At 38.1% G+C, this 16,816-nt stretch overlaps 1 protein-coding gene across 1 annotated transcript; it reads right to left on the bottom strand.

Annotated features, from left to right (window-relative positions):
• Positions 1–5,860: 5,860 nt before the first annotated feature.
• Positions 5,861–14,731, bottom strand: kcnk18 (potassium channel, subfamily K, member 18). The gene is made up of 3 exons (XM_023296371.3): positions 14,359–14,731; positions 12,387–12,530; positions 5,861–7,101 (listed from the first exon to the last, which is right to left on the bottom strand). Exons 1-3 carry the CDS (start codon positions 14,579–14,581, stop codon positions 6,266–6,268), a joined length of 1,203 nt encoding a protein of 400 aa, XP_023152139.2. The 5' UTR covers positions 14,582–14,731; the 3' UTR covers positions 5,861–6,265.
• Positions 14,732–16,816: the final 2,085 nt, after the last annotated feature.

The following is a 16,816-nucleotide window of genomic DNA, read 5'->3' as shown; positions in this document are numbered from 1 at the left end:
TCTTCAGCTGAAGAGAAAAAGAAGAAATTAAAGCCCAATTTACGGCATCTGATATGAATGAATTCTGTACCGAAGTCTGAAGCCCTTTGTGTCTATTGATGACAGCTACAGCTAAAGCTGCAGTCATGTCTTTGTATGTTTGTTTTTGTTTTTTCGTTAATCATTGTGGCTCTATGAAGGTCATGTAGATAATGTGCTGGCAAGCAATTGTCATCAGACACGGATGTAAAGCTGCACAAACTGCAGATTCAAAATCAATAAAGCAATTGTTGTAATGTACTTGTGGTTTTCCAGTACAAGTCAGGAGTGAGTGCAACTATGACAAGTAAGGTGGGTCAAACCTGCACCAGGGGGTTGGCCTGTAAACTGTGATTTTGGATCAGTTGACTGATCAGGGCTCTCTCCCCATCCAACCCAGTTTTATTGATATAGACATGGAACAGAAAAAGTTGTGTCTATCAATTCCACAATGCACTGTTGTGAATTTTGCGGATACCAAAGAGGCTGTGGCATAACTCAGCAGATGACGATAATGACCCAAAGTGACGATGATTAGTAAGTGTCCAAAATCTCTATTCGACTGACGATCATGAATATGTTAGTGAATGATGAATGAGTGAAACTGGGTGATTTTGGACACAGCTACTGACTCACTGTACGTTTATGCAATAGATGGAGACACTGGTAAGAACCAAGTCATAATCTAATTTGGATTGTTCAATATGAATTTGCTTTTGTATGATAAAACCCAACGTCTTTCTCTCAGGCAGTCATCTCAGTTTATGGTTTGGACCAGTCATGTCATAGCAGGATACAGAAAAATCAGTGATGGGTCAGACAAAGATATCTGAAAACACTGCAACTACGAAGCTGGTGTGTTGCAGTATTGGTTAGAATTTTTGATACCACCGTCGAAATGACGACATTTGCTGGGCAATCAGTGGTATAGCATTGGTATGAATTGCAAGACCACGAAAAAACAGTGAGTCGGAATATACCCCAAAAAGCCAAAATATCATACCCACCCCTGTCTATTATACTGATGATTCTTTCACTATACAACTCCTCTCAGACCTCTACCAGACCTCTAATGATTAGGGTTAAGGTTAACCCTAAGTAAAATCCATAGTTGAGGTCAACTCTACTCTTTGTTCTTAATACTGAGGTAATGAAAGTAGTGAATCAAAAAAGTGCAGTTGGGCACCCCTGTAGCTCAACATGTTGAGCAGGTGACTCATAAACAGGGGCTATAGTCCCAGATGCAGCGGTCATGAGTTTGAATCCAGCTCACAGCCCTTTGTTGCAGGTCCTTCCCCAACTCTTCTCCCCACTCTCCTGTCTCTCCCTCACTGCTGCCCTATCAACAAAGCCAAAAAGTATCTTTAAAAAAATTTAAAAAAGAAAAAAAAAAGCACAGTTGTGGTCTGGAAACTCAAGGAACTAGAACACTACAGTGCATTCATGTTCTTATTTGATAGTTTGCCAAAAAAAACAAACAAACAAAAAAAATCCCATTGCACTGATTAGTGAAACTGTAGTTGTTCCCCTAAGTTTTAAGAGTAAAGGAAACTTGAATTACTTTCTGGACACCAGTAGAGGTGTGTGAGATGACTGAGAAGGTTTTGAATCTGCAAACGAAAAGAGCAACAAAAACTTCCCAAATTTTGGCAGAAATCCTTCCTGTTCAAATAAACCTGATGTGAATTTGAATTTGAAAGCAACACAGATACACTGGTGCTATGATGCCTTTTACTTTTCAACAAAAGATGAAAAGTGGGCCAGTTCTGCAACCTCAGAAGCAGAAAAGTCTGCCAGTGACTCTTGATTGCTTTCGTTTCTGCTGCTCAATTATTTGTGGTTTTATGGTAGCACCATCTGGTGCTCAGTAAAAACTACTGCAGTGCATCTGCTGATTGGTCATGTAATGTAGCAACTGACACTCCAAACCGAGTTGTACACTACTCCACTATCTAGGCCAAAAATGAGACACGATGGTTCTGTGGTAGAGCTGTGTCAGACTGTAACACATTTTATTAAAAGAGTCGACCTACACACGTGGAAAAACTTGTTGGTACCCCTCGGTTCATGAAAGGAAAACCCACAATGGTCACAGAAATAATTGGAATCTGACAAAAATAATAAGAAATAAAAATTCTATGAAAATTAACCAATGAAAATCAGACATTGCTTTTGAACCGTGGTTTGACAGAATTATTTTAAAAAATAAACTCATGAAACAGGCCTGGACAAAAATGATGGTACCCTTAACTTAATATTTTGTTGCACAACCTTTTGAGGCAATCACTGCAATCAAACCATTTCTGTAACTATCAATGAGACTTCTGCACCTCTCAGCAGGTATTCTGGTTCACTCCTCATGAGCAGACTGCTCCAGTTGTCTCAGGTTTGAAGGGTTCCTTCTCCAGACAGCATGTTTCAGCTCCTTCCACAGATGTTCAATAGGATTTAAATCAGGGCTCATAGAAGGCCACTTCAGAATAGTCCAATGTTTTCCTCTTAGCCATTCTTGGCTGTTTTTAGCTGTGTGTTTTGGGTCATTATCCTGTTGCAAGACCCATGACCTGCGACTGAGACCAAGCTTTGTGACACTGGACAGCACATTTCTCTCTAGAATACCTTGATAGTCATGAGATTTCATTGTACCCTGCACAGATTCAAGACACCCTGTGCCAGATACAGCAAAGCAGCCCCAGAACATAACAGAGCCTCCTCCATGTTTCACAGTAGGGACAGTGTTCTTTTCTTCATATGCTTCATTTTTGCATCTGTGAACATAGAGCTGATGTGCCTTGCCAAAAAGTTCCAGTTTTATCTCGTCTGTCCATAGGACATTCTCCCAGAAGCTTTGTGGCTTGTCAACATGCAGTTTGGCAAATTCCAGTCTGCCTTTTTTAGGATTTGTTTTCAACAATGGTGTCCTCCTTGGTCGTCTCCCATGAAGTCCACTTTGGCTCAAACAACAACGGATGGTGAGATCTGACACTGATGTACCTTGACCTTGGAGTTCACCTTTAATGTCTTTAGAGGTTGTTCTGGGCTCTTTTGTTACTATTCATATTATCCGTCTCTTCCATTTGTCATCAATTTTCCTCCTGCAGCCACATCCAGGGAGGTTGGCTACAGTCCCATGGATCTTATATTTCTGAATAATATGTGTAACTGTAGTCACAGGAACATCAAGCTGCTTGGAGATAATCTTATAGCCTTTACCTTTAACATGCTTGTCTATAATTTTCTTTCTAATCTCCTGAGACAACTCTCTCCTTCGCTTCCTCTGGTCCATGTTTAGTGTGGTACACACCATGTCACCAAACAGCACAGTGACTACTGTAACCCTATAAATAGGACGACTGACTGATTACAAGTTTGTAGACACCTGTGATGCTAATTAGAGGACACACCTTGATTGAACATGTCCCTATGATCACATTATTTTCAGTCTTTTCTAGGGGTACCATCATTTTTGTCCAGGCCTCTTTCATGAGTTTATTTTTTTAAATAATTCTGTTAAACCACGGTCCAAAAGCAGTGTCTGATTTTCATTGGTTAATTTTCATAGATTTTTTTATTTATTATTACTTTTGTCAGATTCCAATTATTTCTGTGATCATTGTGGGTTTTTCTTTCATGAACCGAGGGGTACCAACAACTTTGGCCACATGTGTACTTACCTATTTACAAAATGGAGTGAACAGCAAAAAACATTGAAACTGCAATCATGTCCCCTGAAGATTTTTTAAAGAGAATAAGTAAGTATTGATAGCAATCCTTGTAATTTCTGCTTATATTGGACAGTACGTGATTTGTGGCTGTGAATTTTCTGTCTGCAGATGGATGTAGATTTACAGATTGTTTGATTAATATTTTGTATCACTGTTCTGTCATGTCAAGTCAAGAAACAACATAGACAATACTGGTAGCTCTGTTTCCATGTACTGTTTTTCCTGTTTTACTTACTCCATAATTCAGTGTAATTTTTCAGTAACGTCTGAATTAAACAACCAAAAGACTGTTTTTCTAAACAGTACATTTAGATTAAGATTTTAGTTATTCATTATTAATGCAAAAAAGGTCCAGAAAAGATGACTGCAAGCCTCAGTAGGGCCTTCCACAATGGTAATGCTAATTCGGAGTAGAGATACAAAGCCAAGATCAATGCTTTATCAGTAGTTAAAAAAAAAAAAGAAATAGGCTGATTGTGCTTGTGTATTTATTTCTGGCTAACTTCTATAGTAAGTAAAAACCATAAAAGGATTCTACATCAAAGCTGTGTTCCACTGAGGCAGTTTTGTCAGTGTCAATGATGCACAATGGCAGAGCTCTAATTAAGATTAGATAATTTATTAGAAAATGTATTTAGTTTTTCTAAGAGTGACACTAATCCTCTCCAACATATGAGTTATTTGTTCATCAATTTAAATATTTAGCCACTAACAAAATAAATCAATCACAGAAAGACAGTAATGTGCATATTAGGGTTGTGGGGGCTGGAGTTTATCCCAGCTGACTTAGAGTGAAGGCTGGGGGCATCCTGGACAGGTGACCAGTCTATCACAGAGCTACACATAGAGACAAACAATCACACTCACATTCACACCTACGGATAATTTCGAGTTACCTATTAACCTCAGCGTGTTTTGGACTGTGAGAAGAAGCTGGAGTACCCGGAGAAAACCCACGTATGCACAGAAAGAACATGCAAATTTGGATTTTGATATGCCACTGTCAATTTACCAGCTTCTCGTACTTATGAATAATATATCAGTCAGATCTAATTGTTGTATGCCACTTTTCATTGGCATATAGAGTTTTTCATGTTGACATGCCACTGCTGATTATGATAAACCCATACTGACTTAGAAATGGTTTATCATTACAATTTCTCTGGCAGATACCAGAGTCCGCCAGCAAACCAGTGTTGTGCTAGAATGGGTTTCCTTCAGTGCCATATGACAAATCTTAGGGCCAGTTTACATGACAACAGTTTTAGGATGTAATGCAAAGGTTTTGTTGCATTGTGGCCTCCCATTTACACAGAAACGGCATTTTAGACAACCTAAAACAGAAACTTTTGAATAAGACCTCCAGTGCAAATTCCACACAGAAAGATCCCAGGTCCAGGCCAGGATACTTCTTGCTGAGGTGAAGGTGCTAACAACCCAGCCACTGTGTAGCCCACAAGTTAAAAGTATTAAAACAAAGTCAGTTCTGGACAGTTGGTATTTTTAAATACAAACAAATGCGAATGATGTGAATCTGACCTGTCCAGGATGTTCTCTGCCATCACCCTAAGTCAGCTGGGAAAGACTCCAGCCCCCTGCGACCCTAATGAGGATTAAGTGGTATATAGCTAATGGATGGACGGATGATGTGAATCTCATGGTCTGCAGTGATCCACTATACACCAGGTTGAGCAGAGCAGCAGGAGCAGAGTGTTTCCTTGTGCTTGACAGTGTCCTTACATTCAGAACTCCTGCTGACTGTACGGATTTACAAACCTCTAGCTGTACTTTAGCATAAGAAATTATTACTACATTACAGACACACGAACCCCAACTCTACTGTCAAGTAGATTGTAAACTACAATTTCTTAATACAAGAATAAAAAGTTTTTGCAAAAAGTAATCATATTTTTGGAGTCAAGACAAATGTATTAAAACTTTAAAAATTTAAAAGTGCAGCAACAAAAATGCAAACTAAAACTAGTTTGTTGTCTATGAATCCAAATATTTATGTTTATCTGTATGTCTATATTAGTATTGAATTTGTACAATTTGCTGAGGACATGGGTGTGAATGAAATGGTGCTGTAAAGTGCTGTTTAAAAAAATAAACAGTAGTGAATTTAAGACATTTTATTAGATTTTTCAGACAGAATGAAAAGTCCAGAGGTCTGATTAATAGCCAAACACAACACTACCGGATACCTCTGCAGTGTTTTTAGGCCGTAAAAATACTACAGTACCACATAGTATTAAAATACAACTAAATGTTTTTCTTTGGCATGACACTTTATGTAGCTATGCAGAATCTGAATTTCTTTTTGACAGAAATCATTTTGAGAATCACCTTCCGTCAGAGGAAAGAAGCGTTTGTCACATGCACACTTTTTATTTTGCTCATGCTTCTAACCAAAGTGGCAGCACAAGGAGTGCTCTGCACAAGCTCCCACTGTGGCCTGTTTCAAAACAAGGACTGTAAACTTGAGTAACTCCTGGACATGAGACAGAGAATCTCTTGACGACTTAGTTGGTCATTTCATTTCTAAAAGTCTCCACATTTCCCCTGCTGATTATCTTGATGCACTGGCGGTAACAGCTCACAATTCGAGTTTGGCTCAGCTTGAAAGCCATGGACATGATGGCCATGCCAACAATGATGAACAGTGAGGTGAGCATGAAGTACTTGGGGTGATTGGGTACAATGTCGCCAAAACCGATGGTCGTGAGCGTGATGAAGCAGAAGTAGTACGGGTCAAAGTCTGTAAATTCGGTTTCCCACAGGGGCAGAATCAAACCGCCAAAACAAATGTAGGTGAACACGATGAAAAGGATCAGTACAAATGGAACATCCAGCATTTCCATCCCGTCCCCTAATCCTGTGAAGTCCCATATGGCATATCCTCGGGGTGGTGGTGGCAGCCCATCTAGCTCTGGGCAGGAGATGGTCCTGAGCAGTGGACCCGTTCTCAGTAATTTCTCTCTGATGAGAATCTTCTCGAAGATCTCTTTGTTGTTTTGGAGTTGGATGGATTTGTGCCGCACATCCACCTGACTGTGCATCACCTGCCGAATGTCAAGAGGTTCATGGATCACTACATCGTGGTTGAATACAAAGGTGCCGTCGTCCAGGGCCCGGTGACTTGACTTCACGGCCCTCTCTTGATCCTTCCAGGGAGACCAGCTATGGCAGCGAAAATTTTTGATAAGGGTGTGAATGCGAACATAGGCTCTGGACATCATCACAGCGAGGAAGTCTCCCACATCAAGAATGACCAGAAGCATGAGAGGGATGCCCACCATGGCGTACAAGACACACACTACCTTACCAGGCAGGGTAACCGGATAGATCTCCCCATATCCTGCAACAAAAAAGGGGAAAACAGACACTTTAGGACTGTGAATCGGGAGTATCTGTAGGATTGGCTAAGCTCTGATTTATGCAGGGATGAGGTGCTGTATTTGTAATTGCACCAACCACATAAAGGTTTTTGTAACAGACTTGTAAATACGATATTGATTTAATGGTTATTAAACAGTTGCATTTTAAGTATGGCATTAAGTATCATTCTACTAAAACACAATTTTTATAATGCCGGTTAACCTGTAATTTCATTTGGTCTCTTTGGGGCAACAGAAAAAAAGTTGACAACGTTGATGTGGAATCATCTTTTAAACTTATAGCAAGTAAAGTGGAAACTAAGTCCCAAATCATGGGCCAGAGTCTAAGACTCCACCATGTTCAAATGTTTACGCTATGCAAACGCTTCCTTAAAGATCTTCAAAGAGTCACCAGGAGAAGTCAGCATTCAAGGGCAGCAGGATTTATTGTCGACAGAAAATTCAGGAATCGTTCTTAGTAGTGATTAGCACCCCAAGAAAAACCAGACATACTGAGCTGTGCATCGTCTTTTAGGCTGTGAGAGTTGGTCATTTTTCGATGCCTATAGGGTGTATTTTTGGAGAGATAGTTCTGACACCATGATACTTTTCTAAAACGATTGGTCAGATCTTGACATCAGGTTATCATATTTCACCATTATATCACACCCTACAGAGGACATTTGCATTAGGTTATCATTAGGTCATGTTTTACAGAGAACATGCCCAGACATGTTCGGTCTGCTCATTTTCTAAAAAGCACATGATTTGTTTTCACACCAAAAATACATGTTTTACTTCATTCATTCGGAGAGATGTCTCTGATGACTATAAACATTCAATTTTACTTCTGTTTTTGTTGTCTAGAAACTACACAGAAAAATATCTGTCTTCTGCTTCATGACCCGCAGCAGCTGGTCTCTCTTCTATTTTCTTTAATCATCGAATTCCTTTTTAAAATACTGCTACTGTATATGTCTTTCCCTAAACTGCCAACATGGGGATTGTGGACAGATGAATGGAGTTCCCAACAGACAATGCAAAAACAACAGACAATGTGCCACTAACAACTTCTAATAAGCTTTTTGCAATTATGTAAAAGGCAATCTCCTTTCAAAGTGCCTTCCCTTCTAAGTGGTATGTACTTCCTGTTGGAGGCTGAGCCATTAGTCATTAGCTGGAAACTCTTTACCAGTAATCATGTATCTAAAAGTAACAGACATAGCAATGTATCTTCACATGGTTCTTAGGCACTAAATCAGGTCCAGAAAAAAGCATAGTCCACATGGAAGTAAATGGTTTCACCCTATATAATATAAAAACCAAAGGAGAAATACAGCATAAATTGAGAAAAAAAGTTTCTACTTAATTTTTTTTCTAATATTACCTCCTTTGGACAAGCAAAAATGCACGAGCATTTACACTTTCACATCAGGAAACTAATTTTTCAGAGATATAATAAAGTTTAAATTTCTGGATTATTAAAAAGACCAAAAATGTGTATTGGAAGGCCCAACTGACGTTGAATTGGTCAAAATATAAATGTGTTTAACAGACTGAATGGATTTTTTTCTCATTCAATATATTTTGATATTTCTTTTGGCCTCCATCAACCCTGTTAGCTCTGATGGAGGTCAGAGGTAGAACAACATGGAAACAGCCTCCTGCTCCTGCTCATTACTGCTGTTTCATGGTCAGCTGACATTCATTTTCAGAAATATTTCCATGTATTCAAACGAATCAAGGGGAAGAACAGGCAGTGGTTTATATGAGTCACAGATGTGAAAGTAAACACAGTTTAATGTTAGTTAAGATGTGTCCCCATTGCATGATTTGTGAAATGTTTCTCATTGTCTACACAAGCTGTTATGGAGTTCTTGAATCAGCTCCCAGATGCCTGGCCTGATTACAGTAAGTGCATACATGCAGTGGGTTTTTGACTAATTTTAGAAAGTTCTAATAAAGTTCAATAGATGAGACCTTCCAAACTGTATCAACAAAATAAACTGTGAACAGGCTTTGGCCACATTGGGACTGACATGCAGAGGCCACAGCCTTGTCAGTCCTCAGATGTTCTAAACAGCTGAATGCATCATGCGTAGATGTAAACAGATCGCTGAGGTTGCTGCTGCTTTTGGGCAAGTGAAGGTCAATTCTCTTTTCGCACATAATGAAAATATTAAAATCAAGTGAAGATCGTCAGTTTTGATTTTAGACCTGCACTAATAAATTCTCACTATACACTACCGTTCAAAAGTTTGATGTCATCCAGGCGATTTCATGTTTTCCATGAAAACTCACACTTTTATTCATGTGAAAACATAACTGCACAAGGGTTTTCTTATCATCAATTAGCCCTTCAACACGATTAACTAACACAATGTAGCATTAGAACACAGGAGTGATGGTTGCTGGAAATGTTCCTCTGTACCCCTATGGAGATATTCCATTAAAAATCAATGGTTTCCAGCTAGAATAGTCATTTACCACTTTAACAATGTCTAGACTGCATTTCTGATTAATTAAATTTTTCAATGCTTTTCTTTCAAAAATAAGGACAATTCTAAGTGACCCCAAACTTTTAAATGGTAGTGTATGCAACAACTTTTACAATAAAAACAAACGTGTGTTGTACCATACTGTAATATGTGTGTATTCAGATCCTTTACTGAAGTAAAATTACCAACACAGTAATGTCAAAATGATTAAAAGAAAAAGTTCTGTACTCAAAATAATTCTTTAGTAAAAGTGCATAGGTTTCAGCAGCAAAATGTCATTGAAGTATTGCATTAAAATTTCTGGTTTCTAGAGTAGGAAATACTATATATACAAAGTTTCAATGGCTGTCATGTGTAGAATATTATTACGGGCAAGACCAGATCTTCTGAGATGTATACATTGTATTGATGGCTGGAACTAAGTTTCAATAATATCTAGCACACATTTTAACTGCCTGGAAATGTCAATACTCGGAGCTGACACAGTCATTAGCACCAAAGTGCCTCAAACCACAAGTGATAAGGGGAAAAAAAAGCCTTCTATGCTTTTCTGTGCTGCATGTTTGAGTGAAGTTTTGGGCATCTGGTCACTAACTCTAAACTGTCACACTAGCAGTTTAGCTAAGTTCATAATTTGCAAACATGTTTTCTGAAGGACAAATCAAAAAAATACAGACATGACTGATATTCATGTTAAAAAATTATGTCCAGGACATAACATAAACCCTGAAGATCCCTCTAGCACACTGCCAAACTCCTCCTCTAGCTGTACCACAGATAAATACACAGCTGGAATGTTAAGAAATACAGGTTATTATTTTAAAGACATCATGAGGATCCACATAATAGTAAGATGAAGTCATGTATAGTACCACTCAATAGTCTGGACACATGACACACTGAAGAATTTTTTCCTCCAGATTTCCTCTTTTTTACACAGCAGAAAATTAGTGAAGACATCTGTCTATGAAAAGCACATATGGAATTATGTAGTGCAAAAAAGTGCAAGCAAACCAAAGTATGTTTAATTTTCTGAAATTCTTCACAGTTGTCTCAGTACAATCAGTTAAAGCACAAAAAGGAAGACATTGAAAATTGGCTCAATAATTCTTGTTCTTCCTTTGATTCTGCCTCTTGACATTAGGTGGATGGGGTATAGAAAGACTGACACCAACAGAGAAACTGGTACCCTGGACAGGTCCTCAGTCCATCACATGGACAGAACCTTGCATGGTCACAGCTTCAACAATTTAGAATCATTAACCTCAATGTAAGGTGGGAGGAAGCTGGAGCACCAGGTGAGAATCCACACAGGCACAATGAGAGCATGCAAATTTGGATTTTGATTGGCCAATGCCAGTTTACCAGCTTCTTGTATTTATAAATAGTATATCAGTCACATGTAATTGTTGTATGCCACTATTGATTGCCATATAGAGTTTTTCATGCTGACATGCCACTGCTGTATATGATAAGCTCATATTGATTTAGAAATGGATTATCACTACAATTTCACTGGCAGATACCAGAGTCCGCCAGCAAACCAATGTTGTGCCAGAATAGGTTTCCTTCAGTGCCATATGACAAATCTTAGGGCCAGTTTACACGACAACGTATAAAACTGAAAGGTTTTGTTGCGCTTGTGCTGCTCAGTCTACTGAATTTATTAACAATCCTTCAGCAAAATGTGCATTTGTTGCACTATTACTACAATCAGCAAAGACACATTTAATAAGCCCACTTTTACCTCGGCAGCTGTACTTCTTCTGGTCTGTGGAGGAACAGGTAGTGGTCACGTGCGGTGTGTCTCCACAAAGTTACATCGCTGTAGACCGGCCTGGCATGCACACTACAGCGCTTTCAGTCTTTACAGCGTTCCAATGCAAACGCAGACTTTTTTCAATCCATTCTCTTGTAAATCCAACAAGCCAAAGGAAATACTTTTGCATTTTTGTGTGAAACGTCACGTAAACAGGGCCTTAAAGATATATGCCACTTTGACTAGTTCAGTCAGCCTAAATAGATGCTACAAAAAAATAATAATAAAGAACCAAGTTGTAAAAGGACCTGTAAACACCACAGCTTTTGCAAATTTGGTAGTTGTTGTGTCTATAAGTAAGAAACCAAACCCTAAGAATCATAAAAGTGTGTCAGGATAAAAGAGGTTACTAATCATAAGCCAATAGGAGGTGTAAGATGAGCTGTGCTACAATAGCAGAAGATGCAGAGGGAATTCGAAAAACGAGGCAAAATGCCTTTAGAAAGCTTGGAATGATTCCAAACTCACTGCAACAATTAAACAAGAGATTTCAAAGAAGAAAAAAAAGTGACCTTGATAAGTATATCCCCTGATTTGAATCCAACTGAACATCTTTGGAGTTTTTAAAGTAAATCATACCGAAATAAATTCCTCTTGAAAAGAGCAGCTTAAAAGAATTATATTTGAAGAATGGTGAACATCTCCCCACAGTTTTTGCCAGATTAGTACCGACCATGCTCAGGATCATTCAATATCTCATCAAAAATATACGCAGTCGTATAAAAATAAAAAGAAGGGACACTCAGTAATAAAGTGTGTTGCTGTTTTTGTTATAATTTGTAAATACGGAGTTTAAAATCAGTTTTTCAGGTTTACTGTCATCTTCTTCCTCTATTCCTCTTGGGCTTTGGCTAAAAACTAATAGAATCACACTGAAAGTACAGAATTTGTAAGCAGTTAGCATTTTAGTGATACAGACCAGGGCTTCATTAGACACCCTCTGACTTACCAACCGTTGTGAAGACAGTGCAGCAGAAGAACATGGAGCCAAAAAAGCTCCACCTGTCGGGTCTCTGGAACCATATGGACTTAAACTCCAGCATCTTGGTGTACACTTTATCCACTATACACTCATGTGTGCAGGAGTCATTATCTGAGAGTAACAGAAAATATTGTATAAGCAGAGTAAATAGAGAGTAAAGCAAATTATTCAAGATTCAAGACTTTAATTTATCACAAACACATTTATATACAGTATCATGTGCAATGAAATGCATTGAGAACCTGTTTCAGACGGAGATTGGGGTCACCCACACAATTCCATGTTTTCCATGAAAACTCACACTTTTTTTCATGTTCTAATATAATTGCACAAGGGTTTTTTAATCATCAATTAGCCTTTTGACACGATTAACTAACACAATGTAGCATTAGAAGACAGGAGTGATGGTTGCTGGAAATGTTCCTCTGTACCCCTATGGAGATATTCCATTAAAAATCACCCATTTCCAGCTAGAATTAAGTCATTGTCATTGTGTTTCCACATAGCAAAATTTTGATTGGTCACTCCCAGCTAGAGATAAAAGTTTTTTAAAACAAAGGCAAACTATATATATATATATATATATATATATATATATATATATATATATATATATATATATATATATATATATATATATATATATATATATATATATATAAATAAAAAAGAAATCCTCAGAAGATACAAATATGTAAACAGTAAATAGCTTGTATAAATAGATAGTCATTTACCACATTAACAATGTCTAGACTGTATTTCTGATTATTTTAATGTTATCTTGTTATCTCGGTGTTATCTATCTATGTTATTGAAAAAAAAGATTTTCTTGCAAAAGTAAGGACATTTCTAAGTGACCCCAAATTTTTGAATGGTGTATGCAACAACTTTCACAATAAACAAAAAAATGTGTTGTACTGTACTGTAATATGTGTTTATTCAGATCCTTTGTCGAAGTAAAATTACCAATACAGTAATGTCAAAATGATTAAAAGAAATAATCCTACATTCAAAATACATGGCTGAGACTAAGCTTCAGTAATATCTAACACACACTTTAAATGCCTGAAAATGTCAATACCCGGAGCTGACGCAGTCATTAGCACCAAAGTGCCTCAAACCACAAGCGACAAGAAAAAAAAAGCCTTTTATGCTTTTCTGCGCTGCATGTTTGAGTGAAGTTTTGACCATCTGTATGTGTGTATATATATATATATATATATATATATATATATATATATATAGGTTCATATTGAAGATTAATGCTTTTTTGTTTAAAACATTCCATATGTTTTCTTTTATAGTTTTGATGTCTCAAGTATTAATCTACAATGTAAAAGATAATTTAATAAAAACCACTGGATGAAAAGGAGTGTCCAAACTTTTGACTGGTAGTGTGTATAGGTGTGTGTGTGTGTATGTGTGTGTGTGTGTGTGTGTGTGTGTACTTCTCAAAAAATGTAAGGAAACACTCCATTCTTAAGTTATTTTTTTCTCAATAAATTGCACAGTGTATATCAATGACTGGGCAGTGGAAAACAGAAACAATTAACCCACTGAGGGGGGATTAACAATCACTTAAACTTCCTAACAAGACAGATTCATATCCCAGAAGTTTAGTTAAACTGATGTTATCTTGTGATAATTAAGTGTCACGCAAATTTTTTTATAGATAGATAGATAGATAGATAGATAGATAGATAGATAGATAGATAGATAGATAGGTAGATAGATAGATAGATAGATAGATAGATAGATAGATAGATAGATAGATAGATAGATAGATAGATAGTTAGATAGATAGATAGATAGATAGATAGATAGATAGATAGATAGACAGATAGATAGATTAAAGAGCAATCGTTGAAAGTTCCTAACTGTCCACATACTTCATATGAAAGTTTCACTGCCATATTAGAAAGTACCACAAGCGACTTACTGGTTTGGTTGTGGACGGTGAGGACCACCTCACCCAGAAACTCTCGGTACTCCTGCTGGGTGCTCGAGGCGCTCCCTCCTTCTATGTACTTGAAGATGAGCGCACCCAGCGCTGCGTATGCAACCAGGGACAGGCACAGCAAAAGGTGAGGAAAGAGCCTCCAGAACCGCGCCGCGCATTTCCTGGACTCGTTTACAGCATTAATTCCTTTCTTCACCGACATCTTCTCCGTGTAGCAGCGCAGGTCCTTCAGTCTCTGTGTGTGGGCCAGCAGAGCTTAGTGCTCCAACAGTGTCTGCTGCTGAAGCAGAATGGACACTACATCATCCATCAGCCAGGTCCCCGGGGAGATCACAGGCTGTCCAGACTGCTCCCATCAGGAGGGAGCAGCAGAAACACTCCACCACAAGTCAATCATCTGGCCAAGATTGATGGCAGTCAGCTAGAAAGTGTGAGCAACTCCACACCGTGCCTTTTTATATTGATTTTACAGTATCAACAGCCAGTAGGTCAAGAAGCACTTGACAGAATGCAAACAATAAATGAAAGTAGTAGCATTTTACTGTTGTAGTTGGCAGGGCCAGTTTTAACTAGTTTTTATGTAGTTAAAAAGTTTAGCCTAGTTGAGGCTCCCATCAAAAAGTGACAAGTTACATCTGACAAGTCAGAAAGTGATTAAAAACAAAGAGAAGAATTTAAAAAAAAAAATGTTCTAGTAACAGATATTAGAACAGATTATCATAAAGGACTGGATTATTTGACCTGTTCAAAAATAGCAAAAGGCTATTAAATGTTGGGGAAGGTGGGGGGAAACTTATAGATATGTGACAATAGGCCCTAACAACATCGCTTTTTGTACGAGATTACGAGATTGTACGAGATTTAGTCAATGTTTGAGAAATCTTGCTCTCTTTAATGTAAAATGTTAACCTGATAAGAAACTGCAGCTATAAATAAGTGCATTGGAGAAAAAGTGTACTATTTTCCTCTGATCTGCATTAGAAATATAAAGCACAAGGGCTTCAGAGCTGTTCTTACGTACAGTGTTTTGGTCAATTAATTCTGCACCACTCCTGCCAGACAAAGTCATCCAGACTGCTAAAGCAATTATGCCCATGAAATGTCTAAAAACAAATGGTCCTTGTCCTCGATCCTGCAGCAGAGGCAACAGGTGCTGCCGGGTTTCTATATTTAGTGAACTATGTGAGGGCCAACTGTATGTCACAGTCAGAGAACAACTGTGGCTTGTTTCTGTAAATACATTAAGGCTACCAAAGATGACAAGCTACTTTTAACTTGTAAGTGACTACAGGTAAAGTTACTCATTTGATTGTTAAATGAATCACAATAAACTCATCAAATATTTATTCAGGAGGAGGACTGATGTGCATTAAAGGCTGTTTGTCAGTTAGCTGGGTTTTGTGGTTTGACTACATTCTAACAGTCAGGATGTGAGCGCTGTAATGTAGAGGGAGGAAGTAGGGCACTGATACACTGACCTAAGAACCACAGGGTTTGATCTAATGCATCGGTATGAGCCGCAGCAGCTTTGGTGCCACAGACACAGCTGGACTAACATGCTTGCTCTGCAACCTATAAGCACTCACTAAATCATTGAAAACCCAAAGCACAGCTGTGGGATGATTGTTTGTTTAATGTATTTGCTGATAAAAGTATTACATGAGAAAAGTGATCACCAGACTTCCTCCTGCAGTGAGCATTACAACCATGACCTCTACAAATGATGCTCATACACAGCTGCAATGTGGAGGTTTTTATTTGTGTCACTGACTGCAAGCCTAGCTTCCTATTGCAGATATAAATGACTGACCTAAATTAAAATTTCAGATCATATTCATAGGCCAATTAGTTTTTCAACGAAGTGCCACATTTATGAGCTGCCTTAGGAGGTTTTCGGGGCGGATGCTGGGTGTACAAAACATTGAACTCTCACGCTAGAAACCAGAGTTCACATCCAGAGTCCTGTCTGTGTCTTAGACAACGTTTGCATTTAAGGTTATGGTCAAGACAAGATGGCGGTTTTGGTTAAATGTTGAAAATGCATTGTGTTGGAAGTTAGGGTGGATTTTTTGTATCCAGATTAAAGAAAGATCCTGGTCTACTTGGATATTTTATAGCAGAACAGAATCTTTATTGAACCTAAACAAAGTGCCGGAACATAAGCTTGCACATGCTGTACTCACTACTTAAGATACTTGAATTTCCCTTGGGAATAATAAAGTATCATCTATCTATCTATCTATCTATCTATCTGTCTGTCTGTCTGTCTGTCTGTCTGTCTGTCTGTCTATCTATCTATCTATCTATCTGTCTGTCTGTCTGTCTGTCTGTCTGTCTGTCTGTCTGTCTGTCTGTCTATCTATCTATCTATCTATCTATCTATCTATCTATCTATCTATCTATCTACTGCACTGCAAAACTTTGCATTTTATTGTTC

Source organism: Amphiprion ocellaris, chromosome 16 (assembly GCF_022539595.1).
Source record: "Amphiprion ocellaris isolate individual 3 ecotype Okinawa chromosome 16, ASM2253959v1, whole genome shotgun sequence".
Lineage (NCBI taxonomy): Eukaryota > Metazoa > Chordata > Actinopteri > Pomacentridae > Amphiprion > Amphiprion ocellaris.
The sequence above is the reverse complement of the archived record's forward strand: the minus strand, read 5'-3'. Positions and strand labels throughout refer to the sequence as shown.